This window comes from Brassica napus, chromosome C5, assembly GCF_020379485.1.
Source record: "Brassica napus cultivar Da-Ae chromosome C5, Da-Ae, whole genome shotgun sequence".
NCBI classification, from domain to species: Eukaryota; Viridiplantae; Streptophyta; class Magnoliopsida; order Brassicales; family Brassicaceae; genus Brassica; species Brassica napus.
The window spans coordinates 2,797,096-2,824,970 of record NC_063448.1 but is presented as its reverse complement, the minus strand read 5'-3'; the positions used below and the strand labels follow the sequence as shown (position 1 = coordinate 2,824,970).

Here is a 27,875-nt window from a genome sequence, read left to right as displayed (position 1 = left end):
TTATACATTATCTAATCCTTCTCACACTAACCATCATCATTTGAATTTTGCTAATATATTTTAATCTATTTTATTGTTCAAAAAATTGCAAAACGAATAAAGAAATAAGTAAAAAATATAAATGTACTTTAAATATTTAATTTATTCGCAACTAAAAATAACATAAACTTTCGTTATTTTATTATTTTTTACTATTTTCTATTATTTCATTTACAACTATATATTTATCTTAATATTAACCAAACTAAAGCAGAACACATAATTTAAACATAAAACCACCATAATCCCAGAGAAAAAAAATGTCAAAGAAACACTAACTCAATAAAGGTCCAGAGCTCAAAGGCGATCAAGAACGAAAACTAACTTACCCCACTTTATCATAGAGTATCTTGGCCAGAACAATCAAAAGTCAGTAAAATGTAGAAATATAATCTTCAGATAAAGCAATCCCTCGAACACAAATGAGCGTGATCAAGGACCAATGCAAAGAACCAAGAAAGCGGGTTAGAGTAAGAATAATCAACAGAAGGCCAAAATCACCACGAAGCAGGAAGAGACATACATAACAAACGATAAGCACAACCACCAGCTAAGAGGTAAGAAGCATCTCACAAACTAAACAAGCACAAACAAGACGCCTATGCCGGGGAAGAACCACAAAATTCTGGATAAAAGGGACCAAAGCTCCAAGAGTCTAATATCACACATTTATACTAAGAGAAGAAGAGAACAACATGAGTGAGGGAGAAATGAAGCCAACCCCCGAGAAACATGAGTCCAGACTTGAGACCAGAAACAATCTTCCAAATCTACAGAGCATACTCGGAGGAGAACACTATCCAAACCTAGAGTGGCAAACATGGCGAAAGAGAGAGAGAGTCACAGAGACGCAAGCAGGGTTGAAAGCTGCAACGAGATGAAAGAACATAGCTGGAAGGGTAGACAAAACGAAGTCATCAAATCGTGTTGCCGTCCTCGAGCTATAGAAGTCATATCACCAAAAACCATATCTTGAAAACCAAGACGAGAGGGGAGTAACAATGGTAAGCCAACGACGAGGAAAACAACTTCAAAGACGACTAAACTCTGACTCAACCCAAAAAGATGCAGTTTCTAAATATAGTTATCTTTCACTTTTTATTTATTTTTGGGAGTCATTTGCTTGTAAATATGTACTTATGAGAAACATATCTAATAAATTCGTACAAATCAAATAATCAATTCCACCTATTAGGAATCTCTATTAATCTTGCTCCCTAAGTTTTACACATCACATGAAAGTGTTGGAATCAATTTAATGATTTTTTTTTGTAGGATACATTTGACTTTACATTAAAATGAGAATAAAACGGGAGTTGATAAGTACATATAGTATATAGAGTATTTTTAGTGTAATCAGATAAACTGTGGCTATCTAAAGCGACCAAAACTTGTGATTTGTATTAATGTCCCTATCATGGTATAATAATCCTGATTTTAATATAATTTGATACATTATATATATAGGATTCACATCAACTGATGGTTTGTATTTAATTTCATCGCATCTTTAAGAATATCTAACATGGTCAAAGTCAGAACCTTCCCAAACTATTTCAACCCCTACATAAAGTTGAAATCAGAAATGTTATTTACTTATTATGAATTCGTCTACTTAGATTAATTTTGGAATCGTGGCCACTTCTTAATTAATGCCACAACAATAAATATTTCAACCACTTGTCATAAAAGGTAAGAGCTTATTAACTTTTCTGTTGATTGATTAATTAACATGACAGTCACTACCGAAACCCAAAAAACAAAAGAATAAAATAAAAGGAGGTGGGCCCAAGCCCCCCAATAAGAACACTTAAGACAGGTTAAAAGGAGCAGACAAATAATAGTTTTGAATTCTCGGACAAATCGCACGACTGGTCTTGTCCCCCTCGCGTATCCCACGAAACTTTCTTCCTTTCACGCATAGCAATATCCAATCACAGCCTTCACGTTGCGCAAAGTTGACGCCTTTTTTTGCATCCTAGTTGTCCCATCTCTTCTTCAAATGTAAAGTGTTGTTCCGAGTTCTCATCTGCTTCACACAGATTCGTTACTGAATCTTTGTGTTCTGTTTTGAATCAAGTTCAGTGAACTAGCTAGGGTTTCTCTTATGGAATCGAACTTCTCTGGAATGGTCAACGGTTTCGAGTATTATGATGTTGGTTTCTTACCAAATCAGAATCCTAATCTCGGCTTCGGTGTTCCTTCCTCCAGCGACTTCGATCTCCGTTTGGATCATTGGGTTCCAGCAACACAACAAGATCAAGGTTTTGATCTTCATCATCAACAACAGTACTCTCCTCCGGCTGATGAGATTGACTCCGAGAATACCCTCTTGAAATACGTAAACCAGCTCCTCATGGAAGGGACTCTCGCCGAGGAGCAGACTACGTTCTACGATTCTTTGGCTCTACGACAAACCGAGCAAATGTTGCAGCAAGTCATAAGCGACTCACAAGCTCAATCTACGTATACTATTCCTGCTAATTCGATTACTAGTAGTAGTACTACTGGTGGTGGTAGTAGTTACTGGAGCAGTACTAGCAATTCTAGTGTCGGAGGCCAAGTGTTGTATGATGATGATGCTGTTGGTGATTCTGGTGTTATTTCGTTTCAAGGACCAAACACTTTGCGTGGATTCACACAGCCAACGAGTGAGATTCTCGTCAGGAGCATGTTTACTGATACAGATTCAGTTAACCAGTTCAAGAGAGGCCTTGAGGAAGCTAGCAAGTTTCTTCCTAACACCGATCAATGGATTTTCAATCCCGATCACGAGGTGAAAGAAGAGAGAGGATTGTCAGCTAGGAAGAATCGTCACCGGCGGGAAGAAGAAGAAGAAGATCTAGAGGAAGCTAGGAGCAGCAAACAATCTGCTTTGACGGTTGTCGAAGATATTAAACTAACAGAGCTCTTTGACAAAGTCCTCCTTCTCGACGGCGAAAGCGATCCGCAAGTCATCGAAGAAGGCGACAGCGTTTCAAGCAAGCCTCAGGTCGCCAAGAAAGAAGGAGGCCGCACCAAAAAGAAGAGCCAAACATTTGATTTCCGCACGCTTCTCACTCTATGCGCGCAATCCATTTCAGCAGGGGACAAGATCACAGCCGACGATTTGCTGAGACAAATAAGGAAACAATGCACGCCTCTGGGCGACGCGTCCCAGAGGCTGGCTTACTTCTTCGCCAACGCGCTCCAGGCGCGTCTAGAAGGTAGCTCTGGATCCACGATCCAGAGCTACTACGACTCCATCGCCTCCAAGAAACGAACGGCCGCTCAGACTCTTAAGTCCTACCACGTGTTCTTGTCCGCGTCTCCCTTCATGACTTTGATGTACTTCTACTCAAACAAGATGATTCTCGACGCTGCGAAAGACGCTTCGGTGCTTCACGTGATAGATTTTGGGATCCTCTACGGTTTCCAGTGGCCTATGTTTATACAGAATATATCAAAAAGCAAGACCGGGCCGAGGAAGCTACGGATAACGGGTGTAGAGATTCCTCAGAACGGGTTCCGTCCTACGGAGAGGATAGATGATACGGGACGGAGACTCACGGAGTATTGCAAACGGTTCGGTGTTCCGTTTGAGTATAACGCTATCGCGTCCAGGAACTGGGAGACGATACGGTTGGAAGAGTTCAAGATCCGACCAAACGAAGTTCTCGCGGTTAACACTGCTCTCAGGCTCAAGAACCTTAGGGACGTGACTCCGGGAGGGGAAGAGGATTGTCCTAGAGACGCGTTCTTGAAACTGATCAGAGACATGAAGCCTGACGTGTTCCTCAGCTCGACGGTCAACGGGTCTTTCAACGCCCCGTTCTTCACGACGAGGTTCAAAGAAGCTTTGTTTCATTACTCGTCGCTGTTAGACATGTTTGGTTCGACTCTTTCCAAGGAGAACCCGGAGAGGATACATTTCGAAGGGGAGTTTTACGGGAGGGAAGTGATGAACGTGATCGCTTGCGAAGGAGTGGATAGGGTTGAGAGGCCGGAGACTTACAAGCAGTGGCAAGTGAGGATGATGAGGGCTGGGTTTAAGCAGAAGCCTGTGGAGGGAGAGCTTGTGGAGTCGTTTAGGGTGAAGATGAAGAAGTGGGGTTACCATAAAAACTTTGTGCTTGATGAAGATAGTAACTGGTTCTTGCAGGGCTGGAAAGGTCGCATCCTGTTCTCTTCTTCTTGTTGGGTCCCTTCTTAGCTTTTGTATTTATGTTTTGTTTGTTTCTTCTTCTACTTGGTTGGTTTTCCTTTGCTCTGCAACGTGACATTTTATGTATCACATGTTGAAAGCAATAAGAGGTTAACTGAATTTTTAGTACAGAAACTAAATCAAACTAGGTGTTGAAGGCTACATGTTTAATAAATCAAAAGCGTTATGATGATTATTAAAAACTTGTATCTAGTAGATAGATGAAACATGAAGAGATACATTATCATTATTGCCTTCACTATAATTTACATTGATTATAACCGGTTTGGTCTTCTCAATTATAACCCAACCGGTTATTCATCATATCAAATATTATTCAAATTAGGGTGTCAATTTGGACTCCCTCGGCCGGGTCCAAACCCGCTAAACCCGTAAATATTTGAGCCCGGCATGGCCAGACAATATTTTGGACTTAGAATTCAAAGTCCGGCCCGGATCTTATAGGGTTGTAGGGCTTTTCAAGTTTTGGGGCTTTTCAAAAAATAATTTGTTATCGTCAGTTCCATCGTTTTAATACATTTAATTCTACACTATTAAAGCACTGCACCTGTCTTTTCAATATATTTACAACCAAATATCATTGTATTTTTCATTTTTTTTAAATGTCGCCAATAAGTTTATGACCAATCAGAATCCATCGATTATTATAGCCCATCACACATGTTTAATCCCGCTGCCGAATAAACCCTATATTTTTTAAATCCAAACAGAAATTATTGTTCAGCCCAATTTTGTTAACTTATAGAGAGTCATCATTCATGAAATTAATATAGAGACTTCGTACCAATCTTGATAAAAAACCATAGCTCAAAGATTATTATCAAGTATTATGAATTATGAATATAATACAAAAAGAGAAGTTATATTTTCAATACTATAGATGACACATATATATACATTATATTTTAATATTTCAAATCAAAAATATTAAAATAAATATATTTGACCACAAGTTACTATGGTATATTTCGTATTTCTTAAAACAATATTTATTTAAAAATCAATTTATTTTTAAAACAACCAATAATCTAAATTTATATAATTTTTTTATATATAGTTTGGATACCATATCTATTCTAACTATAAACTTTCAAATCATCCCCTACTTTTCGATCGTAATGATTTTAAAAAGATAAATTTACTCTTAAATTTTGGCAAGTATTAATAATTGAAACAACATTATACTCCCTATATGATTTTCCGACTTAAAAGGTGGAAGGTACGATTTAGCTACAATCATGGTGCAAGTAAATGTATAACCAAATATAGAAAACGAATATACGCTTAAGCTACATTCTCGGTTAAAAAAAATTCAATGTATAATTATATTGTGTCTATAATACTCACATAATATCTTAGATTTTAAATTGGTAACTAAATTTACTATTATTAATTACTACTATTAACTAGAAAATCTCACCAAGATTTAGAGTATTCCACAAGTTTTCGACAAAACCTAAACAACTCTCCCTATCTCCTGATAATATAAAAAAATGAAACCAATTAATATTTTAACTCTTTCAAAACTTCTCATTATTATATTTATATATCAATACTTATCATCCTAATTATATAAAACAACTACTACACATATAACATAAAAACACTTATTGAAAAATATACATGTTATAAATATAATATGTTAAAAATATATTTCAAAAAGAGACAATTCTGTGCTTTGAAAACGCGGGTCAAAATCTAGTTTTTATTAAAAAAAACACTTTCATTTTTCTGTTTTAAAATATAAAATGAGTTTAATTTTTTTTCTTTAATATCAAAAATGTATTTTACTTTTCCGTATACTTTAAAACATATTATAAATAAACCAAATTTAATAAGATTTAAATAATCAAATATAAATTAAAACTAAATATATAAGAGAACAAAATTTATGATAAACATAGTCAAACGTTTCATAATTTGTATTTTGAAATTAAAAAAAAAAACATGTTGTACATAAAAGAAGAAAGTACATTGTAAAATTTAAAATGTGGTATTTGTAATGAACAAATAATAAAGTGCATTAACAACTTTTATATTTGTTTTATTAGAGTTTGAATAAAAATATTAAAATAATATGTCAATACTAATGATGGTTTTGAAATAATATTTAAGACAAAGTATAAAATTTTGGGTTTTCGAACCGGCGGCTCTAGTCCAAACGGACTTAAGCCCGAAATATCAAAGCCCAAATGGACTTAGCACAAAGACCTAGTCTTTTGGACTTTAAAATTAAACCCAAACCTGTAGTTTTTAGGGCCGGATGGTTTTAGGTTGTGGGCTCCGTCCCTCTAATTCAAATCAACTCCAAACCGTGGCTCGGTATCTAGTCCGGTAAATATATGAAAATAGGTTAAGATAAATAAAGAGTTATTAACACAAATGGACACTTTATGTGTTTTTATTACAGCATAGAGCACATAGTGCTACTGAGACACTTTTAAGTGGTTAAAGACTCATTTCTCCTCCCAAAAGCGAAACCAGATATGGGCATATCAGTAAAAGCACATTTTTGTTCTGGTTAGGTTGGTTAGTGGCTTCAAATTTTGAAAAAAACCAGGGTTGTGGTGGTGGTCTCGAGAAGAAGTTTAATTTGTTTAATAAACAAACTTGGGTCCCTCAAAAAAATTAGTTTCCATTATTTTTCATTTCTCTTTCATAAATTGAAAGTGCGTTTCCGGGAGAGAAATCGACGGACGAAGTTGCTGACGTCGGACTATTTAATGGAGGATTCAGGCGAATCAAACAATGACGGCAAGAAGCGAGCAGGGAAAGAGAAATCCGATAGAGAGTTTTTAATATGTCTCCTGCTCATTCCACGCTGCATCGTCCCCTCCGTCGTGCTCTGCAAGCCGTGAACCGCTCTTCTGTCATCACCAGAAGCCGCGACCTCAGAGCCTCTCTCTTCAGCATGAAATCAAGCCACGATCTCTTCATCTCCGCCGCGATTCTGAATACCATTTCAGATTGACTCCATACTTATTAATTGTGCAGCCTAGACCTTCACACAAAAATTGGATGATTTAAGATGAAACAATGGTTGATGGCGGTGAAATTTTGCAGAAACCCTAAAGCAAGTCATGAAGGAGAAGATGAGTTAATTACAACTTTGCCATTAATGAAAAAAAAGTAACAAAAATGATTTATGTGAATTATAAGATTAACGACGATTTGCATAAAAGTAATTAGATATTAATGAAAATCAAGATTTACTAAAGATCATACAAAAGGTCGAACTGAAAAATGTGAACATATGTACATGTGTATATGTGTACAACAATTACTTGTGTATATATGTACACATGTACAGATGTTCACATGTGTACAATTCACATGTGTACAACGATTAGTTGTGTATATGTTACATATGTACACAATGGTGGACTAGTAGTTGAGTTTCTCCTCTAAGTAAACATATGTACACGATGGTGAACTTGTAATTTAGGCAACATAATCTTGATAAGAAATGGTTAAGCTTAACTTTAATTTATCATTCAGCTTAACTGGTTAAGAATGTTGCATATCAAAGGTTTTATATTTCTATATTACATATTAGATGTAATAACTAGTTAAGAATGTTGCATAGTTAAGTATCCACATGTACACATAATCTCCATCAAGTACATATTATTAGCGATGCACGTGTACATTGTTTGTAAAACTGACATAGTTGTACACGTGGACAACTATTATCACAGTGCCGGAATGTACAAGCAAGTGGTTCTGGAAATCAAAATAAATCCAGGAGTGCAAATTGTTGAATTTGGAAGACTAACTATAATTTTTTGGTATATTCGAAATTTTAAATCCGCGTGTACAAATTCTTGAATCAAAAAAGAAAATTACATGTGGTTGTGTAATTTTTTAGCCAAATTCATGAATTTATAAGAGAAAATATAATTTAGTTGATGGTAGGAACATATATGTGTGCGGGTGGTTGTGTACATGGGTGTATAGGTATGTCCAAAAAGAAGAAGGATGGAGGTGAGTGAATGCGCTATCGTAGAAGAAGGTCTGGTGTATATATGATTCACTACGGTCAGATTGTTCGAGGATGATGTTTTGATTTGGCTAGAACATATGTGTATTGTTGTTTTGTGTATACGAATTGTAGCTTGTATCTTAGCATAGTTGTACATGTGGACAGCTCGTAGCTCCATGATGTACAATTGACATAGTTGTACACGTGGACAGCTCGTAGCTTAGTTCTGCAGTGTACTAGCAAGTGATTCTGAAAATCTAACTCCGTAGGAAACTGTAAGGACTGTGAATGTGTAATTTTGTTACCAATTTTCCATAACTCATAGAATTAGTCAGTAGAAACATGGTTAATATAATGTAGTTGATGGGAAGAGCGTACATGTGTATGGTTGAGGCAGTGTACATGGGTGTATAGGTAGATGAGGTTTCTGAACCAGCGTAACCAAGTTAGACAAAATGTCCAGAATAGAAATCCGCGAATTGATTAAAGTTTGTGGGTTAAAAGTAAAACCAATACATATTAAAGAAATTTATTCCATTCGCCGATGATAATCCTACAATGGACCATCCGCCATAGAAAGTACCTACAAGAAGTGAGAGGGTTGTTGTTGAAAGAGTTAGAAACTCATAGTTACAGTAAAAGACATTGACAAAACAAGGTTAATTAGCTCACAAACCACAACTTATGATCTAATAATCAGGTTTTGATTTCTGATTAATTATCTTGTTAACTTTGTGGGTGATGAAAAATGAAGAGGTAAGAGACGAGAATGATAGGGGAAAAGAAAATGGTGAATTGTAAAATTTGATCTGGACCGTCAGAAATAAGAAGTAGATCTAATGGTGGTTGTTAAAAGTTCGATATGTGTCTTGTCTAGATTTGTAATATTAAATCTCAGTTTTTGGCGATAAAAGAAGATCGACGGTTGGGAGTAAATTTCGTCAAAAAAATCATTAGGAAGGAACTTTATATTTGGTATGTAACGAAAAAGGAAAATGGTTAGTTAGGATCCAACACTAATTGTTAGAGAAAGTATGTATGTATAATAATGTGTCCTAAGGTGTAATTAAAGTTAACGAAAGTGTCCTAAAATGTAAATCTTTGTAAATAAATGGAACCGTATTGAATTAAGAAGCCACATTATAAACTCAAGTCAAGTCAAGTCAAGTATGTGTCAACATTTCCACCTGAATTCACCTACGCTTTGCCACGTAGCATTATGTTCTTCCACGTGTCAGTTTCTATACCGCAAGTACAATACAACCCCTAGCAACTTCCAGAGCAAGCTACGTCTCACAAAGAAAACCAGAGTACTAAAGAAGCAATTAAAGACTCTTAATCAAGAGAAGTTAGCAGAAGAGTGCGAGAGAATAGAAGAAGAAATGGATAAAGGGTTTGGTTGCTACGACAGCGGGAAGGTGGTGGTTGATGATGACTATGACGTGGGATGCAAGACGCCTACACGTGACGAATGCAGGATACCAGCTTATCCACTGTGTCCGCCGCCCGTGAGAAGGAAAAGATCGATAGTCCTTGGAAAGAACGTGGAGCCACCGAAGAACGGTTACTTTCAGCCCCCGGATCTAGAGCTGTTCTTTACAGCGGCTGCAACCTCCAGACGGCAAGAAAGCTGCGCTTAGGCTGCTAACCCTCTTTAGTTTATTATCTATATAAGTAGTCCCGTTCCTGGATGGATTGAGTTTTTGTTTGTAAACGGGGTCGAGTTTGAATACGGTTTATGTATATATTTGCGCACGTCATGTGAAGCCTAGGCTTTTGTGATGTATATTGATAAGGATTGGCGGAGCAGTGTTTGTATGATCTTGATTTGTGTTAAGCTTGTGTGGTTTTAGTGTTTTTCCTTTCACTTTTTGTTTGTTTTATGTCGGACTGGGCTCTGATTATCCTCTTTCTTTGTATATAGGCGGTCTTTGTGTTACTATCTGTAGTAGTATTGGACTTTATATATATGCCTTTTTCATATCGATAAATGGAATGTTTGTGCAGTTATATGGCCTCAGTAACTCTAGTCATCAGTCTAAATATAGTTCTTGCCAATGTAACGCTCGGTGATAGCAATAAGTGGAACACTCCACTATCACATAAAAAGCTAAAACTTATCAATAAATTCATCATACCGCATAAAAAGTTTCCAATATAAAGTATCATTTTAATATTAATTATACTCTTTTTAACTTCTTTCCTTTTGTACATTGACGATCTTTATATATTTGTAGTATTAGACTTTATATAGGTAAGAAATTGAATGTTTGTATATGATGACATCAGTTAGGAGGGAGATTTAGAGTCTAATTAATATTTGTAGTATTAGATTTTATATAGGTAAGAAATTGAATGTTTGTATATGACGACATCAGTTAGGAGGGAGATTTAGAGTCTAATTATTTAAACATAAAAAGTCGACCAATAAATCTACAGATAATTGTAAATTTACAGGAATATTTGACTAGTCAAATTATCCATGGTTCACTTTGCTTAAGCTCCATGTTGTACTATAAAACACAGATGAAAGCGGTAGAAAGTACGTACGCATAGTGTTACTAATACTGTGGTTAGTTTGAATGGGTTGTTTTCGGGAAACCCAGGCTGTTTCGAAAACACAAGTGAAAAAAACATGTGGAATATTATTAGACCATAGCTGTCTAGTGTCGACTCTTGGTCCCATTATCAAAACTTTTTATCGTAAGATTTACCTTTCTTCCCGTCCCTCTTTGCCCCTTTCTCGTCAAACACTCCCAAATAATATTCACAAAAAGTTAATGTTTTCGTTTTGAAAAACTCTTATAATTGTAGACCACTGATTCATCATATAATCCAAGAGCAAGACCCCGCCTAGAATTTAGACGTCTGTAGATAAATTTGAAAATGTCTCTCGTTTTTAATAATATGTTCTAAAAATTTCTCTTAAAATTATTTAAATTCATTGATCTTCAAGATTTATTTAGTGGCACCAATTTAGAAGTAGTTATATTCAAGGCACGATGTTCAAGTAGTAATACTTGAATCGGTCGTCAAGAATATTTTATGTTGAATCCTCGTCCTGTGGCACGTATATATAGCCGTAGATATACTTCCGCAATGTTAGTTTGCATTTTCTTTTTTTGCATTTAGTGGAAGCTTTACTCTAAAACCAACCCGATTTAGAAAGTAATCAGGTTTACAAATTTTCTTATGGTTCCCGTCCCTTTATGACAGTTTCATTTGCGTAAAATGTACTTTCAGTTATGAAACTATAACACATATACATTTCTCCAAAAAAATCCACAACACATATATATGTATGTATGAATAGTATTTATTCTGCTCACTTGATTACATTACTTGCAGGTTAATAACAACGTCTTTGTTGTTTTTTTTCTTTTTGCAGCCATATTGATTCATATTTATATGTGGAGCTCCAAAAGATCCTTTGAAAATATGGAACTTACAAAGCAAAAAACGATGATCACGAGTCCTTTCTCCTAGGACCAACGTAGCAAACCTAGTGTTAAGCAATCAATGAACTAATCTTGAATTAAACAAGTAAAAAGTAAAAAGCTCATCCATATATTAAGGAGAAGAACTTGACCAACAATATATTTATAAAATATGAAGGAAAAGAAAGCCAACCAGTTATATTAACGACGTCCTTAAATGTATAAAACCAGGATGTTTTATGTGCGTACTCAACGATATACACACGTCTTATTTACGGAAAATGTTTCTTTTTTTGCTAACGGAAAATATTTCTTGTTAGCACTAATTAAACTATCCGACGTGGCTTTTATAGAAAACAATTTATGGCAAAGGTTTAAAAAAAAAGAAAAGAAATAGTATGAAAATACTGCGTCGTCAGAGAAAGAACTTTGTTTTACACAACTAAAATAATTTGAACCTTTATATTCCGGTATTATATGTTTATATTTTTGTATTATGGTTTCGTACTACCAAATTTGATTAAGCTAAATTTGTGATGAAGGGATCAGTGATAGTTAAAAAATAGTTCCACATTGCCGAAGCCGAGCGAATTAGTACAGTATTATTTAGAATCAAATAATTCAATATTCCAGTTCATTCTCTTGCCTTCATCATTTCCATTTTTTCATTTATAGTTTTATTTAAACATCTCTCTTCTCTCTCACTCTCTCTAGATCACTACTTCTCCTTTAAGCTCAATCACAACAAACTCACAATCAAATAAAATAAGATATATAAACACACAAAGAGACCGGCCTCCAACTGAGTCAGAAGCTTTTTCACTCTCTCCCCTACATCCTTTCTTTCTTCTTGAAACTACAGAGATGGACGATAAGTGGAAGGTGTCGAAAAAGGATGCATCGTCCTCATCTTCTAGTTCCTCTAAATCCAAGTTCTCTAGAAGCTTCTCAACGAGTGCTTCATCCACAAAGGCTCCTGTATTTATACGGAGCTCGTCCACCAAATGCTCAGTGTCATCTTCTTCATCTTCCATCTCCAGTAGCTCATCGAAAAAAGAGAAGGGATCATCGTCATCTTCCATTACCCAAAAGTACAGTAGCTTGGCCAAAGAACAAAAAGGAAGGTTTTATATCATGAGAAGGTGTGTGGCTATGCTTGTCTGTTGGCATAAACATGATTCCTAGCTTAGATCTCATGCATTCTATATTCCTTTTGTTTTGGTATTAGATCACTTTGATTCTGTACTCTAGGTTGTTGCTACAAGTTTATATACTAAGTACATTGTAAGAAAGAGATTCTTTTGATAATTAATATATTATTATTATTATTTTGATAATTAATATATTATTATTAATTTCATAACTCATGTATACAGATGTATAAATAATTTAAACTTCAAAGTATGTATGTCCGTCTGTGATGAATAAAATTGAAAAACATCGAACATTTTTTAGAAAAGTAAAAATATTATGCCACAATCTGGAGGGTCGATGTGTCGAGACGTACAATTATTTTGTTGGGATTAAATCGAATAGTCACTTTCAATGTCTGGAAAATAATTAAAGATCTGAGGTTGTTTTTGGTCAACAGATCTGAGTGTGTATTTCACATATAGTTCTTTGCTACTTAGATATATTTGGCTCCATATGGCATTTTGCAACGTTTATGCTCTTTTATAGCCGTGATTAGACTTCAACAATACCTTTTTTCAAAACGATAATGGGTCTTGTTTCCGACTAATGTCATGAATATGCAATTATCCTGATGTGGTATTGATGTGGTCAATAAAGTTGCATGATCCTATTGGGTTATAGATCTTTGACAATAGCCAGCACGATAATTTTTTTGGATTTGTAACCTTTAATTATTCCATTTCTTATTACATTGACTAGATGAATTAGTCCAGCAGAACCCATTAACAATAGAAAAGTCTCATTTAGGAATAAGGAATAGAAAAGTCTCATTTAGGAATAAGGAAGAGTATAAACTCATCAAAGAGCTATACAAATCTTTTCATTTTGAGAACTTTGTATTCAGTTTTAAAAAACACTAGATCTCGAGTGTTTATTTTCATTTATTTTTATATAAACATTTTGTTTTCAATTCTACATTGGTATATACAGTAAAACTTCTATAAATTAATAATGTTGGAACTTTAAAATTTTATTAATTTATAGAAATATTAATTTACAAAAGTTTCCTTACTTAGATTTTTATTTTAAATATATTTATTCTAAGATAATAAAAATATTCGATTTTAGTGTATAGACATTAATTGTTATTTTTTTGAAATTTGACATTTATATTAGTTTTATGATATTATGTGTTGTATATAATATATATTGCATAGAACTTCAATGCGGTTTTATATATAATATTACTAAATCTCATCAAAAATATATGAAGTTTAAGAAAATATAAAGATAATTTCACTGTAAATATACAAAAATATAATAATAGGTGTTTATTTATATAAATTATGTATACATATAAATTATTAATTTATAATTTTACATATAAATTATTAATTTATAATTTTAATGGGACCATATATTTACGTAGAATTTTCTAAAAATTATTATCTTATTATTTTATCGATTTGTGTCAAATTTTGAACCGGTCCAAGTTGGGACCGACAAAATTTATTAATTTATAGAGATTATTAATTTATCGAGTATTAATTTATAGAGATTCTACTGTATTAGTATAATATATATGAGGCGTGTCTATCACTTTTTAAAACATAATAATTCTATCGTATATTTTTTTATTGAATTGGTTATTTTCAGATAACGTTTTTTTGCTTGGAAAAGATTGATAGTTATTTAGTTCATATAATCTAGAAAGTGAGTTATTTAGATCTATAATAATGATAAGATTATAGATTAAATGTAACATGATTTTCTAGTATTAGATCCATTAGATCCATTTTTAAAAAAATCAACACATGAATCAAAGTTGTGATTTCTCTTTTAATATATAAGATTTTAGTACTTAATTCTTATATATTCATGTTTTTCATCTCGTGGCAGTATTCGTTTCACACTTGTTTTATCATTTTGATAGAACGAAGATTCCCTCCTGCCAAAAACTAAATTTTCTATATATGAAGATATACAGAAACTTATCTTTATAAATGAAGCCATATTATTTAAAGATTAAAAGATGGAATAATTACTATACTAGGACACTATTTCGCCTTACTGACATGAATAAAAGTTATAAAACTAATCTTCCCTCTTTAGAGCGGGAAAAAATAATTCTAGATACTGAAGAATCCAATGGAAAAATATGAACCACTCGATCTTTGTCTCTTTTTGACTCTGACGATAATGTCATCATGATCATAAGAACTTTGGATTTAATCAAAAATAAAATGATCACGTTATGGATTGCTTCAAAAACATTTTTCAATTATTGCAAAAAGAAAAAAAAAACTCAAAATAATCGTACGGAGAAATTCTTGGGGTGAAAAATGGCGAAAAGAAATTAAAGAAACTCAGACTTCTCAGGTGAAAAAAACAAACACAAAAGTACAAAGGGAGAAAAAGTGAACAGTGTCAGAAACATTAACAAACGAGTTTGGGACATGGAGTTTAGAGAGACGTTGGATTTGTCAGAGTGAAAATCTGACGGAGGAGGAGGTAGCAGCTTCTTCTGATTTTGAAACTGCGAGAACCAAGTTGTTAAGTAGGAATCAGAACATTTGTGGCGACTGTTCGTTTTGATCGAGAGATACCTATAGAGCGTTGGGGCTAGTTTTTCTTCCAGACGTCGAAACAATAGGGCTCGTTTTTAGCAAATGCAAGAAACATTCATTTTATATCATTTATGAATATAGCTAAAGCTAATTAACTTAACTAAAAGGTACCAAGGATAAAACCTAAATGTCACATGATCAAGTAACTAAGAAGTACTAGCTGAAGCTAGTTTTGTTAAATTTGTTTTGTTTGGTTTAGTCTGGAATCCATAACAATAATTCAGAACAGCATGAACAAATTTATATTACACGATTAAGACCGTATATATACATGATACACAACTACAGACCACTAGACCAGACAAACACAATGTCATGGTGACAACTATAGGAGTAGCAACTGAGAAAGTCACATGCGTAAACAAGTGTAGTATAAGACTGTATAGTGGAACATTAATATGAGTTTAAATCATTTTGTTCCATGCGAATATGGATTATACAATACTAACGTTCTCCTTCTGACCCGAGGAAAAACTACAAGTGGTTCGTTAATGAGTTTCTGTGTATAATCATTTTATTACATGCGAATAATGATTAGAGCTGGAAAACTCACACCATTTTCAGAATTTATATAACCGAACAATATTTTAATTTAGTTTAATTGAAAGTTTACTTAAATATTATTACACGTTGATGACTGCTTGTTGTTCGTTTCGCCTTGGAAACCAGTGAATTCTCTCAAAGTTTCTGAAGTATCTACTATTCCGGTTTGGGTAATCTAAAAATGTACCAGACTGTTGCTACTCAAGATTAGGTCTCAGTCATGTAGTTTCTGGACTTGGTGAGCCAATGCAAACGCATAAACCTCGTCTTAATCCGACTAGCTTGGGCGAAGCAAAGGTGTTAGTTGAAGTTGAACTTGACAAGCCCTTCCCAAAACAAATTGCCTTAGATGATAAACAAGGTAATATATTTTTGGTGGATGTTGAGTACACATGGATTCTAAGTGTATGTGGTAGATGTGGACACTTAGGACACAAAGAGAAAAGATGTATCCTCCCGGCTGTGCAAACGAGTGTGGAAAAATCAAAGCAAGATCTGCCAAATGAAGATTTGGAAAAAGAACAAACTCGGATCAATATTGCATCAGGTCATATGGTGGTACAAGAAGAAAATTCAGAAGCTAATTTGGTTTCAGCTGAAAAAGCACAAGGTCATTCTAGTGAGAAAACCACTACTGAAACAAAGTCTGAAGAGATGCAAACACAAGAGGGTGTTGAACCGAATGATCCTACAACGCCAGCTAACTTCTCCACTTACTCTAAGGTAACAGTAGCCACTAGCTCCAACTTTCAGTCTACTTCATCACCATTAGCAGGGAACTTACATGCTCCAACTCAAAATTCTATTATGGAAGGAATTCCATCACCCATTATTGTTTCTGAGACCAATTTGGTTTCAAGGAACAATTCATTGGCCTTTATGCATTCACCTATACATGACAACCTTTCTCGTAACCAAACTGATCAGCAAACTGAGCATGATGATCGAGATGAGTTTCTGAGTGATGCTACGACAAATCTCAGCATGTCAAGAGGTGGAAGGCCAATAAAACCACTTCAAAAATATTAAGATATGGATTGGAAAACAATACGAGGGAAAGGTAAACGAGGTCGTCGAGGCTGCGGATACCATACTCCCTAGTGTTTGCTCCTTCTTATCTTGTTTCATTAAGCTTATATAGTAGAAGTTTCTCTTTTTCTAAGCTATTGCTTGGTTAGATACGAGGTTTGTCTCATCATACTTGCTAAAACTTTACGGTTGCAAAATCGTTGTATGTTTATGTCTTTTAATTGAATGCCCTTTTTTCAAAAAAAAAAAAAAAAAAAAAAAACTATTGTCCCTATTTTTTAGCCCCAACATACCCGAACCGTTTGGTTTGGTCTGGTCTGAGTGGGCTTGGGTTCGCCAGGTTCGGTTCTGTCGAAAACTAAACAAGAAGAAAATGGGAAAAACGTCGACGGCGTTAGATGATGACACGTGTCCATCTTGCGATGTGAATCTGATCCAAACCTATTTATATTCTGCTCTCCTTTTTGTTTGTTTGTTTGTTTGTTTGTTCGTTCGTTGGTCTCCTCTGCTCTGCTCTCTTCTCTTCCTCGGCGATCTCTACCAGGTACGCCTCCACGAAACCCTAGGTGAGCTTCACGAGCTTTGACTGTTTGCTTAGGGCATTTCTTTTCGTGGTAAATTATTTCGATGCTTTCAGATTTACGGAGGTTCAATTTCGTTTTTTTTTTTATATATATAGGTGTGGTTTGATGGCTACGACAACAAGCGGTGTGTATATCCATGTAATCGAGGACGTTGTCAGCAAAGTCCGTGAGGAGTTCGTCAACAACGGAGGCCCTGGTGAGAGTGTTCTCTCCGAGCTTCAAGGAGTAAGTTTTCTTCTATTAGACTTTTTCTTCATTTCGCTGCTTTTTAGTGGAATTGAGGTTTTGTGTAGCTTTGATTGTTTTTTTTTTTTATTAAATTCCAAGTAGATATGGGAGACGAAGATGATGCAAGCTGGAGTCTTGTCTGGACCTATCGACAGGTCATTGGTTCAGAGGCCAACACCTGGAGGAGGTCCACTGACCCATGATCTCAATGTTCCTTATGAAGGTACAGAGGAGTACGAGACTCCTACAGCTGAAATGCTCTTCCCTCCGGTGAGTATACTTTTCACTAGTCTTGACATCTTTTATATGTCTTGAGCTTGGTTTCTGTTTTTGAGCAGACACCATTGCAGACTCCCCTTCCTGGTACTGCTGATAACTCCTCCATGTATAATATCCCCACTGGCTCTACTGATTATTATAATACTCCTGGAACTGAGAATGGAAGCAACGCTGATGTCAAAGCAAGACCCAGTCCTTATATGGTGAGCTCTACTTTTTTTTATTTTAATAAACTGCTTATTTAAGTGTTTTTAAAGACTGAGAATAATATGCTCTTTGTTGCAGCAACCGCCTTCTCCATGGACAAATCCAAGGCTTGATGTCAACGTTGGTAAGTTCTAGTGTTACCAGAACTTAATTTCTCGATGGAAAGACACACTTCTCAGTTTGTTCTTTTGGGATATATAAATGTCTGCCTTAACTGCCATGCCAGCTTATGAGCCTGAGAGAGGAAACACTAATCAGCAGTTTACGCAGGTACTTCTACTTATAACATCTAAATCAAGAATTGTGAATTTGGCTTCTTCTTTTTTGTTTGCGTTCAAATTTTCTTTGCAACACTCACTCGATTGATTTGATTAGTGCTGTTTTCAAGTACTTACAATTTTTTTCCATTATACCTGAACAATGAAGTAAAGGAAATTATATCTTAAATTGGAATACTGTCAGGACTTATTTGTGCCACCCTCTGGGAAACGGAAGCGTGATGATTCTTCTGCACAATATCAAAATGGTGGATATATACCACAACAGGATGGTGCAAGCGATGCTATGCCTCAGGTTGGTGATTTGCATTTGGAATATAGTTCGCATGAGAAACCTTCATTTAATCAATGATTCATCTGATTTAATGCACGAATTTTACAGGCAAACCTTGAGGGTAATACATTCTGCATAACCTTTGTTGGTGAAAGAAAGGTTCCACGAGATGTCATCTGCTCATCTTCAAAAATTCCTCAAGTTGATGGTCCAATGCCTGACGCTTACGATGAGATGTTGTCCACACCAAATGTAAGAATGCTTCAGTATTTTTTTTTTAAGAACCTTCTCATTTTAACTTCATGTGGCATTTTGCAGATATACAGCTATCAAGGACCTAGTGAAGACTTTAACAACGAGGCCAGAACTCCTGCTCCAAACGGTAAGAGAAGCTAAACAAAAAAGCTAGTAGTAAACAAATATTTTCTGCTAAATCTCTCTTTGTTAGAGATCCAAACGAGCACCCCTGTTGTTGCTGTACAAAACGATATCATTGAAGATGATGAAGAGCTTTTGAATGAAGATGATGATGACGACGAGTTGGATGACTTAGAAAGCGGTGAGGATATGAACACTCAACATCTGGTCTTGGCTCAATTTGACAAGGTAAATGATTCTCCTGTTTATGCTGCACCCTTTTTAGGTGTCTGCACTTGACTCTAATCACGGTTAGACTTGTTCGGTGTTGTATGTAAATTAGGTGACTCGCACAAAGAGCAGGTGGAAGTGCAATCTAAAAGACGGGATCATGCATATAAACGATAAGGACATTCTCTTCAACAAAGTAAAATATGTGTCCCCCCACATTTAAGCTTATAGAGATATATTCTGGTGACAATAAATAGATACTAACAGTTTGGTGTGTCTACTTTTTCAGGCGTTAGGCGAGTTCGACTTCTGAGCTTTGATCATGACAATAGCAGCAATACTTCTAGAGAAGTCGGTGTCCAATCTGTTTGTTTTACGTTTGATTCAGACCAATGTCTCTACTCTGGTTGGATTGTTGTATAAAATAACAGATTTTTCTTGTTGAAGGGTGTATCAATTATAACTTCCTAAAATTGTCCGTCTTTCACAACCGTCAAAACAAGTGTGTTTATCAGTGCTCAGACCGAATCAAATCCAAACCGTATTTTTTTTAAATGGAATTGTCTATGTTTATATTCCATACGTTTCAATGATGTCTTGAAGCAGTTTTGTTGTTTCACAAAATAAAATGTTTGGCAAATCTAGATAATTTTTAACTTTAAATAAAAACTGCATAATCAAATTTTTTTATTTATAATTAAATTAATTAATCTTAAATGATATTTTTGATAAAAAGTAGTTTTTAATATTTGTGCATTGAGACAAAAGATGTAATATGAAACAGGAGTATTACAACTGGACTAGATGAGCCGCCGGTTGTACTGACGGAAACCAACATCAGAAGCTAACATTTTTGGGCCATTGTCCAAAAACTAAAAGATGACAAAAGGCACAAGTAACAGAGACCAAACAGAGTGGAGAAAGTAAAACCGAAAGAAAAGAAAAAGGAGGCAACTTTTTAGTTATAGACCGTTTCAAAATAACAGCATTTTCTAATTTTCCTTCACATGTTCCACCACCATAACCAAAGCCCCTCCTTTTGCGCTATTCATCCACGAAACTGAAAACCTCTCTCCCTTTTTATTCTTCTTCATCTCTTCACGTCACTTTCCTTACCTATCTTCCTCTCTCTTTATTTTGCTCAATCTTTGATTCTGAAACACGTCATGGAGAACAGTGTGAACATGTTTAGGCAGAGCGAGTCCCCAAGATCACCGCCCACTAGGCTGCAGAGGCAAGCACCCATGGCTCTGAATCTTGACAATGTTCCAGCGAATCCCGTTTTGCATCAGTCTTGTGATGCGGTTGCAACCTCAGCTATCCCTCTGCTTTCACCTCTCTATGCATCTCCAAACCAGCACTCTTCTTCTCTCCCAAGACAAGGGGATGATTTTACTGAAAAGAATGGTTCTCAACCGTCAATAGACCACAAGGAAGGCTGGAAACATTCAACCGAGGCTGACCATAGCAACCAAATGGCTCTTGTAAATATGTTTCAAACCAAGTTCGCGCTTGTAAATCATTCACAATGATCTTAGCATGTAGGATGGCCTTGATGTTTCAGATGCTGTAATAAAAAAATAGCTTAGATATATTATAAGCAAGATCCAGCTTCTGGCAATGGTAATTTTCCAATGTGCAAAAAGCAGTGAATTTATAAAGATTCAACGACAGTGTGTGTGTGTGCAGGGGCGAATCTTAGGAAACTATTGTAGTGGATGCATAACTTAAAAAATATAAATAAAACTAGTATTGATCCCGTGCGTTGCACGATATATTTTTGCATGCAAGTAAGACCAAGTTTCAGTTATATATAAATAACTCTAATTTATCATAAAGAGATGAGAATATAAACATACCATTAGCACACTTATTACTTGTTAGCCAGGAAATATAAAATTATATTAGATTAGTTTACAAAATTACAATTATCTTAATTAGCCCATTGGATACAAATATTAGTTTGAAACTTTTATGATTTACTTCTACGTATGTCTCGTTCAACTTGTGTTTTTTTTTCTAATTATTAACCTACAATTTTATGGCTTCTTTGTCTTGTTATATTTACTATCAAAATACTACTCACTTTAATATTTCAAGGGTGTTTCCAATATATGTTTAGGTGGTGATTTAGTAGTAGAATCGATTTACCTTTGATCAAAATTTCTTCATCCTTTCCTGCCACCTCTACTTTTGTGTTTTTATCTTCTTCTGCCTTCTTTCTCATTTATAACCTGATCTTACCCTAGTTTTTTTGCACTGTCGAATTTCCATTAATTTAGATCCACCATATCTACTCCTTCTCAAACGTTTTAGCCAATCCTGAAACAGTAAATGTTGACAAAGTTGACTCAACAACTGAAACAGTGAATATCTACAAAGATTTTTTTTACCTATCAATTGCTCAATGAAAGGTCGGAGTCCAATACTCTCGTCAAAGCTTCTCTTACAACAATAAACGCTTCCAGAAATTAAAATAAAACAGTTAAAACAAAAGAAAATTAGTGTCAAACGAAGGATTGAAGAAAGTATAGGTACAAGTGAATCCACAGAGTCTCTTTGCATGTTGAGAGCTCGTTGCTTTAAGGCATCAATCCTCCCTCGAAAATCTGAATCAGAAAGAGACAAAATATTTGTCTCCAACGAATTAACAAAGATAACGATTTCTGCGTATTGTTGTCTCGTCGAGTTTCATGTATCAAAATCCTTGAAAATTCTTATGAGAAGACCAGTTAATGAAGTGTTTACACTTGTGCTCCTCCTACCTCTTACGGGAGCATCTACTACATCCTAACACGAATTTGTTTCTGAATTTGGCGTCCAAAGGCAGGAAAGAGCACATAAGACAATTGTTGCCAAGGATTCCCGTCTTTGCTTGGAGAATGGAATTAATGTACTGAGACTGAAGAAGAACTGCATATTTTTCCTAATCTACATTCAATCAATTGAGAGTTCCGATGTTGTTCGTCTATCACATTCTAGAAATATATAGGAATAGAGACAAAAAGTTTGTGGAAGAAGGAGAAGTATCGTGGAGGAAAAAAAAGGATTGTGGTTTATGGGTTAGGGTTCGTGGAAAAGAAACCGTTTTCAGTTTTTTTCTTTTTGAACATTTTTTGGTTTTAATTGATTTTTTCTCAATTTTTTAAATATGAATTAGGTGTCAGATTTTAATTGGTGAAGTGACTTGTGTTTTAGTATAGAAGTGATAACAAATTAAGATCAAACATGAGACATCAATGGGTGCACATGGATGAGTCTTTATGAATTTACATACTAAATTTTAAAATTTTGATAATACTATGGATGCACGTGACCCCCTTAGTTGTTGCCCTGCCTTGGCCCCTCTGTGTGTGTGAGGAAATATCTCAAGTTCGACATCAGCCTTTTATTTGTTATCCCCTTTAGACTTTAGTGGTTGTAAAGATGTTGGCCATTGATTCGTTGGTACGGAATTTTTTTGTCGCGGACGATTTGGATCCACTGAATCAGGCCCATCATCAATCATCCTTTTATCTCCCAATAATTCATGATCGATCAAGTTTTTATAAGCTTCACGTATTCTCTTCACAACATTCACTACAATCTGAGATCTGATCTTTAGCCGTAGGAGACCAATGACTGGAGCAGAGCAACTCCAAAGATGGAGCCTTCGAGCCAAGACGGCACTTGTAACCGGTGGAACCAAAGGCATTGGGTTCGTATATGATAATACCATTTCAGCTCTATATATTTTCATATTTATCAAAATCACTATAATAGACTACAATATAATAAATTTATTTCTAGGCATGCTGTGGTAGAGGAACTTGCAGGATTTGGAGCCATAATACATACTTGTGCCAGAGACGAACCTCAGCTTAACGAGTGTATAAGCCAATGGCAAAAGAAAGGGTTTCACGTCACGGGTTCAGTCTGTGACGTCACTTCTGGAACAGACAGAGAGAAGCTAATGCAGAATGTTTCATCAATGTTTGGCGGGAAGCTTGATATCCTTGTAAGTTTGAATCGTTTATGTATATAGTATCGCAAAACCATAATGATTTATCTTATAAGGCTTATATATAATCTTGGTTATTAGATAAACAATGTGGGAGCCATTCGGTCAAAGCCAACAGTGGAACATACAGCAGATGATTTCTCGTTTCATATTTCGACCAACTTAGAATCTGCTTTTCATTTGAGCCAGCTTTCACATCCTCTGCTTAAGGCTTCAGGATGTGGTAGCATTGTGTTCATGTCCTCTGTTGCTGGAGTTGTGTCGCTTAGCATCAGCTCCATCTACTGTGCAACTAAAGGTAAGTATATATATATATACCAACCACTGAATACTGAAACCCTTAGTAGAGGTTCAATAAGTTATTTTGAAATATTGAGGGACTTAATGCGTAATTAAAATTTATAATATACTGCTTAATATGGTTCAGTATTTTGTAATATTATGTTTGGTTTACTAGTTTTTTTTATCTAATGAAGAAAATTTACAAATATTTAAATGTGTGTGTAATACATAGGGGCTATGAATCAGCTAGCAAGGAACTTGGCATGTGAGTGGGCTAGTGATGGAATTAGGGCTAATGCTGTGGCTCCTGCTGTCATTGCAACTCCTCTGGCTAAAGCTGTGAGAGACACTATGCTACATATTACCTCCAAGAATCATCTTTCTTTCTTGCTTTTGCTGATCTCTTGACTTTGATGACAATTATCAGGTATACGATGATGACTTCAAGAAGGCTGTAACGTCTAGAAAGCCGTTGGGGCGTTTCGGGGAGCCTGAAGAGGTTGCTTCGCTCGTGGCTTTTCTATGTATGCCTGCAGCTTCTTATATAACTGGTCAGACCATTTGTGTCGATGGAGGTCTCTCTGTCAATGGCTTCTCGTATCAGCCACATGATTAAAATCCAATGCCCAATATAAATTTAAACTTCAACTTTTTATTATTAAGTTTCAGTGTCTAGAGACAGATTTTGTATGTTCTGATGTTCACTGTGATTTTCGTTATCATCTTGGGCTAAGCACCCATATATAACTCTATATAAGAGACTTCAAACTTCATAAACTTCCAGAACGAAACTCTTCCGATCTGGTACATAATAAACCTACAGAAATACCTTATGTGTTGTTCTAAAGGCGTAATGTAATGTATATCCGAAAGAGTAAACAATTCTCGACCTTCCAACACTACTAGTTGTCACGATGTAATAAATGTAAATTAGTTATTTGTTGTTTTTTTAACTTTTCTACTTTATTTCGAATTTTTATAGTTTTAGCTGAAAAGTTGAACGTATTTAAAATTAAACGAGCAGAAATATACGAAGCTATATGACCACGTAAGAACAATAACATGTATGTAGCGTAGGCATAGGTCGAGGTGCATGCCACCATGCACACTGAACTTTAGATATTTCTTGTAAAAAAAATACCAACTTTATAAAATCATATAATAATGATATAGGATCGTGATAACTCATACGCTATATTCCAAATATACAGAAACTGAATGATTTTTGTCACTTATCAATGATTCTAGGAGCTTCAGTGTTGGGAGTCAATTCAATTACAGTAGTTTTGGTTGAGTCGGTGGGTTCAGGAACAAGGCCCCCAGCGGCGAATCTAGAGAAAAAAAATTGTGAGAGCATAAATAAATAAATAAAAGGGAAAAACAACTTAGGAAGGGATTCGAACAGCGATCTAAAAAGGCAAACAGATTACCGGAACCAACTATGCTATAGAAAATTTGTATTTTCTAATGAAAATATATTTATTTTTAGATTTTTGTGGGGGCAGCTGCCTCCTCCCCACGTAACGTAGGTTCGCCACCGAAGGCCCCATTCCATCATCCTTCATATTTGTTATCTAATGAGTTTTGAAATTTCACTAATACTCACAGTTATTTCATTTTATTTTTTGATGGAACTATTCAGTTATGTATTAACTTTTTGTTTTTGCTATCGTCATATTATATAAAACCTACATGGGCCAGTTTTACAAAACAGTTTCGAAAGCGGGCAGAACTCTTTACAGATTAAACTCATTACAAACCCAAAAGATAAAGATGATAAGGATGAAATCAACTATGGCACGTGTACCCCATTATCTCTTGATTCAGCAGAACCACGTAGAGCCACATAGTCGTGATTATCACCACATCTTGATTAACTCTGACCATCGCTTCGCCGCTTGCATCGTCGTATGAACCATGTCCAAAGAAGCTTAAGGTCTTTGCTCTTCACTTCAGACACCTAAACTTCTACCTTTGAAACTGATTGAACACCTTTTGCTTTCTCCGGTTGAAGATTCGGATCTTGCTTAAATTATTGCAATTGCATAACCATTTTTATTATTTTTAATTGTGAGACTAATCAGGCTGTGAATGGTAATATACGGAGCAACTGTGAGATAAGTGTGGTACAGTTCAAATAGTAACAGAAATATATAAATATATATATATATAAAGATTTTTGTTACCACGGTTCGGCCATAAACCGGCGATGTTGGGAAAAAGCTGCATGGATTACAAGCTGTATATATTTTTGTAATTTAATTAAATAACTTTGTTTTTCAAAATGCAATAGATGTTTTTTCGGCTGCGAATCTGAGACGTGCAACTACAACCGCACATTTCTCCTTTCGAGTTCGGTGACCAAGTAACAAGATTCGGTAATAAACGATGACATTAATAATTTTTACCAAAATAAATAAGAAATTGCGTTATTCAGTTTGTAAGCAAGCACCACTGCACCAGTTACAATTTTACAACTGAGACCAGTTGATTCTTTGTCATGGTTGACTTAAAGAGTAATGAGAGTGAGAGGCAACTCGACCTAACTTCAATCTAAATTTGCTTCAATAGTAAACACGATTGAAACACGCGTACGGTGGTGAAAAGGGGGTCTCTAAATTCTCTCTTGAAAGAAAGGGACCACTCGCCGGAATAGAACCAAAGCGGAAACGTATAGGTAAATGGTTGGGCCACTGCTTCGCCCAAGAGCCTTTACTCTCTTCTTCTCCCTTTTAACGGTTTAAAAAAAACTCCCAACTCCAAGACACTTACGTGTCCTCTGTACGGTTTTCTCTTTCTAACTTTCAACTTCATAGTGACTAGTGAGATTATCATGAATACGGTTTCAGCTTTACAACGTGAAATCTAATTTGATCTCGTGCGTATAATCAAATCCACTTAATGGAGACAGATTTGGAGTTATCCAGTATGAAATATATATATATATATATATAAATAATTATTACAAAAATACTGAACATAAGATTTTCTGCAGTGCCGAGGGATCTTTGCTGTCTAACTCTAAGTTCTAACTGGTGTTTTCAGTATTACCGAATTCAAATCTGATGAACTTCTCCAGCAAATCAATTTATTAATTAACCCTACTTATTAGATCATCTCCGATCCAAATGCAAAACACTATTTTAGTGTGATTTTTACACCAAATCTTCTCCAATGGAACTGCAAAAATCACACTATTTTAGTGCAACACTAAAATTTGACATCAAATTTGGTATGACACTATTGATAAATAAAAAACTTAATACATATACATATAATATTATAAAATAATTTTAGTATGAAGTTTAGTGTTATGGTTGGAGAAGACCATGGTTTTAGTGTTGAAATTACACTAAAATAGCGTGGTTTTGACACTAAAATAATGTCAGTGGTTGGAGATGGTCTTACGTCAATCAGGCAAACGATCTTATTGATTAACGATCTTATTTTCTTATGTAAGTGACCTTCTATGAGATTATAAATTTATATCAATATGTAAATAATTTCAGTGTATGCGTCAAACAAATGTGTCGTGTAAGTTATCTCAATAACAAACGATGGGATGTAACTTAATCTGATATTAGTATTAAAATATTCGTAATCATGTAAGTTTATATTCCCTATGTTTCTAAATATAAGATGTTTTAGATAATACACATTTATTAAGAAAATTACATTTTCTTTAAAAGAATCATTAAAATTATAAATTAAAAACTATTCAATCAATTACAAAATAAAACTATTAAATTTGATTGACTACACAGTTTTTGATAAACTTAAAATTACCTAGAAATATGAGAATATTTTATATATTGGAACATAAATTTTTTTATAAACATATTATATTTCGGAACAGAGAGAATATTTATCTATATAGAAATTTCATAACAGACCGTAGTCAAGAGATCCGTTACAACTAAAAGCTGGTACGCTACGCATGCACAAAATCATTTGTAGCATGATTGAAAACTAGTATGCATGCAAAAACATTTGTTACGATTAAACTTTTACGATTTCGACTTGGATCTTCTGTAGCACAGTATGGTATTCAGGTTTGTTATCAGTTGCGTTTGAAGTAGACTTGTTAGCAGTATGACTGTATGAGAGACTACGTACAACATCCTTTCTCTAAATGACAATGTACTAAAATCTCGCAGAAT

General features: G+C 34.9%; 6 protein-coding genes across 7 annotated transcripts; all 6 read left to right on the top strand.

The window, feature by feature from the left end:
- Positions 1 to 172: 172 nt before the first annotated feature.
- Positions 173 to 10,078, top strand: LOC106397907 (scarecrow-like protein 31). The gene has a single exon (XM_048757867.1). The coding sequence runs from the start codon at positions 2,147 to 2,149 to the stop codon at positions 4,229 to 4,231; it is 2,085 nt and encodes a 694-aa protein (XP_048613824.1). The 5' UTR covers positions 173 to 2,146; the 3' UTR covers positions 4,232 to 10,078.
- Positions 9,395 to 10,235, top strand: LOC125587420. The gene has a single exon (XM_048757869.1). The coding sequence runs from the start codon at positions 9,395 to 9,397 to the stop codon at positions 9,863 to 9,865; it is 471 nt and encodes a 156-aa protein (XP_048613826.1). The 3' UTR covers positions 9,866 to 10,235.
- Positions 10,236 to 11,336: 1,101 nt separating this feature from the next.
- Positions 11,337 to 12,990, top strand: LOC106395265 (small polypeptide DEVIL 9-like). Its single transcript, XM_013835770.3, has one exon. The coding sequence runs from the start codon at positions 12,527 to 12,529 to the stop codon at positions 12,845 to 12,847; it is 321 nt and encodes a 106-aa protein (XP_013691224.1). The 5' UTR covers positions 11,337 to 12,526; the 3' UTR covers positions 12,848 to 12,990.
- A 4,419-nt stretch (positions 12,991 to 17,409) lies between these two features.
- On the top strand, positions 17,410 to 19,906 carry LOC106397698 (transcription initiation factor IIA large subunit). 2 transcript variants are annotated; one of them, XM_048757865.1, is made up of 12 exons: positions 17,410 to 17,561; positions 17,675 to 17,804; positions 17,910 to 18,077; positions 18,146 to 18,289; positions 18,372 to 18,417; positions 18,520 to 18,563; positions 18,756 to 18,866; positions 18,954 to 19,097; positions 19,164 to 19,227; positions 19,294 to 19,451; positions 19,546 to 19,629; positions 19,723 to 19,906. In XM_048757865.1, the coding sequence occupies exons 2-12, from the start codon at positions 17,685 to 17,687 to the stop codon at positions 19,744 to 19,746; spliced, it is 1,107 nt and encodes a 368-aa protein (XP_048613822.1). In that variant the 5' UTR covers positions 17,410 to 17,561; positions 17,675 to 17,684; the 3' UTR covers positions 19,747 to 19,906. The 2 variants fall into 2 exon arrangements, with proteins under 2 accessions (XP_048613822.1, XP_048613823.1); XM_048757866.1 differs by having other exon boundaries at positions 17,415 to 17,539.
- Positions 19,907 to 20,129: 223 nt separating this feature from the next.
- LOC106400469 lies at positions 20,130 to 21,101 on the top strand. The gene has a single exon (XM_013840826.3). It carries the CDS (start codon positions 20,600 to 20,602, stop codon positions 20,963 to 20,965), a length of 366 nt encoding a protein of 121 aa, XP_013696280.2. The 5' UTR covers positions 20,130 to 20,599; the 3' UTR covers positions 20,966 to 21,101.
- Positions 21,102 to 22,860: 1,759 nt separating this feature from the next.
- LOC106401783 (tropinone reductase homolog At1g07440) lies at positions 22,861 to 24,467 on the top strand. Its single transcript, XM_013842363.3, has 5 exons — positions 22,861 to 23,130; positions 23,223 to 23,430; positions 23,515 to 23,731; positions 23,948 to 24,054; positions 24,143 to 24,467. Exons 1-5 carry the CDS (start codon positions 23,051 to 23,053, stop codon positions 24,329 to 24,331), a joined length of 801 nt encoding a protein of 266 aa, XP_013697817.1. The 5' UTR covers positions 22,861 to 23,050; the 3' UTR covers positions 24,332 to 24,467.
- Positions 24,468 to 27,875: the final 3,408 nt, after the last annotated feature.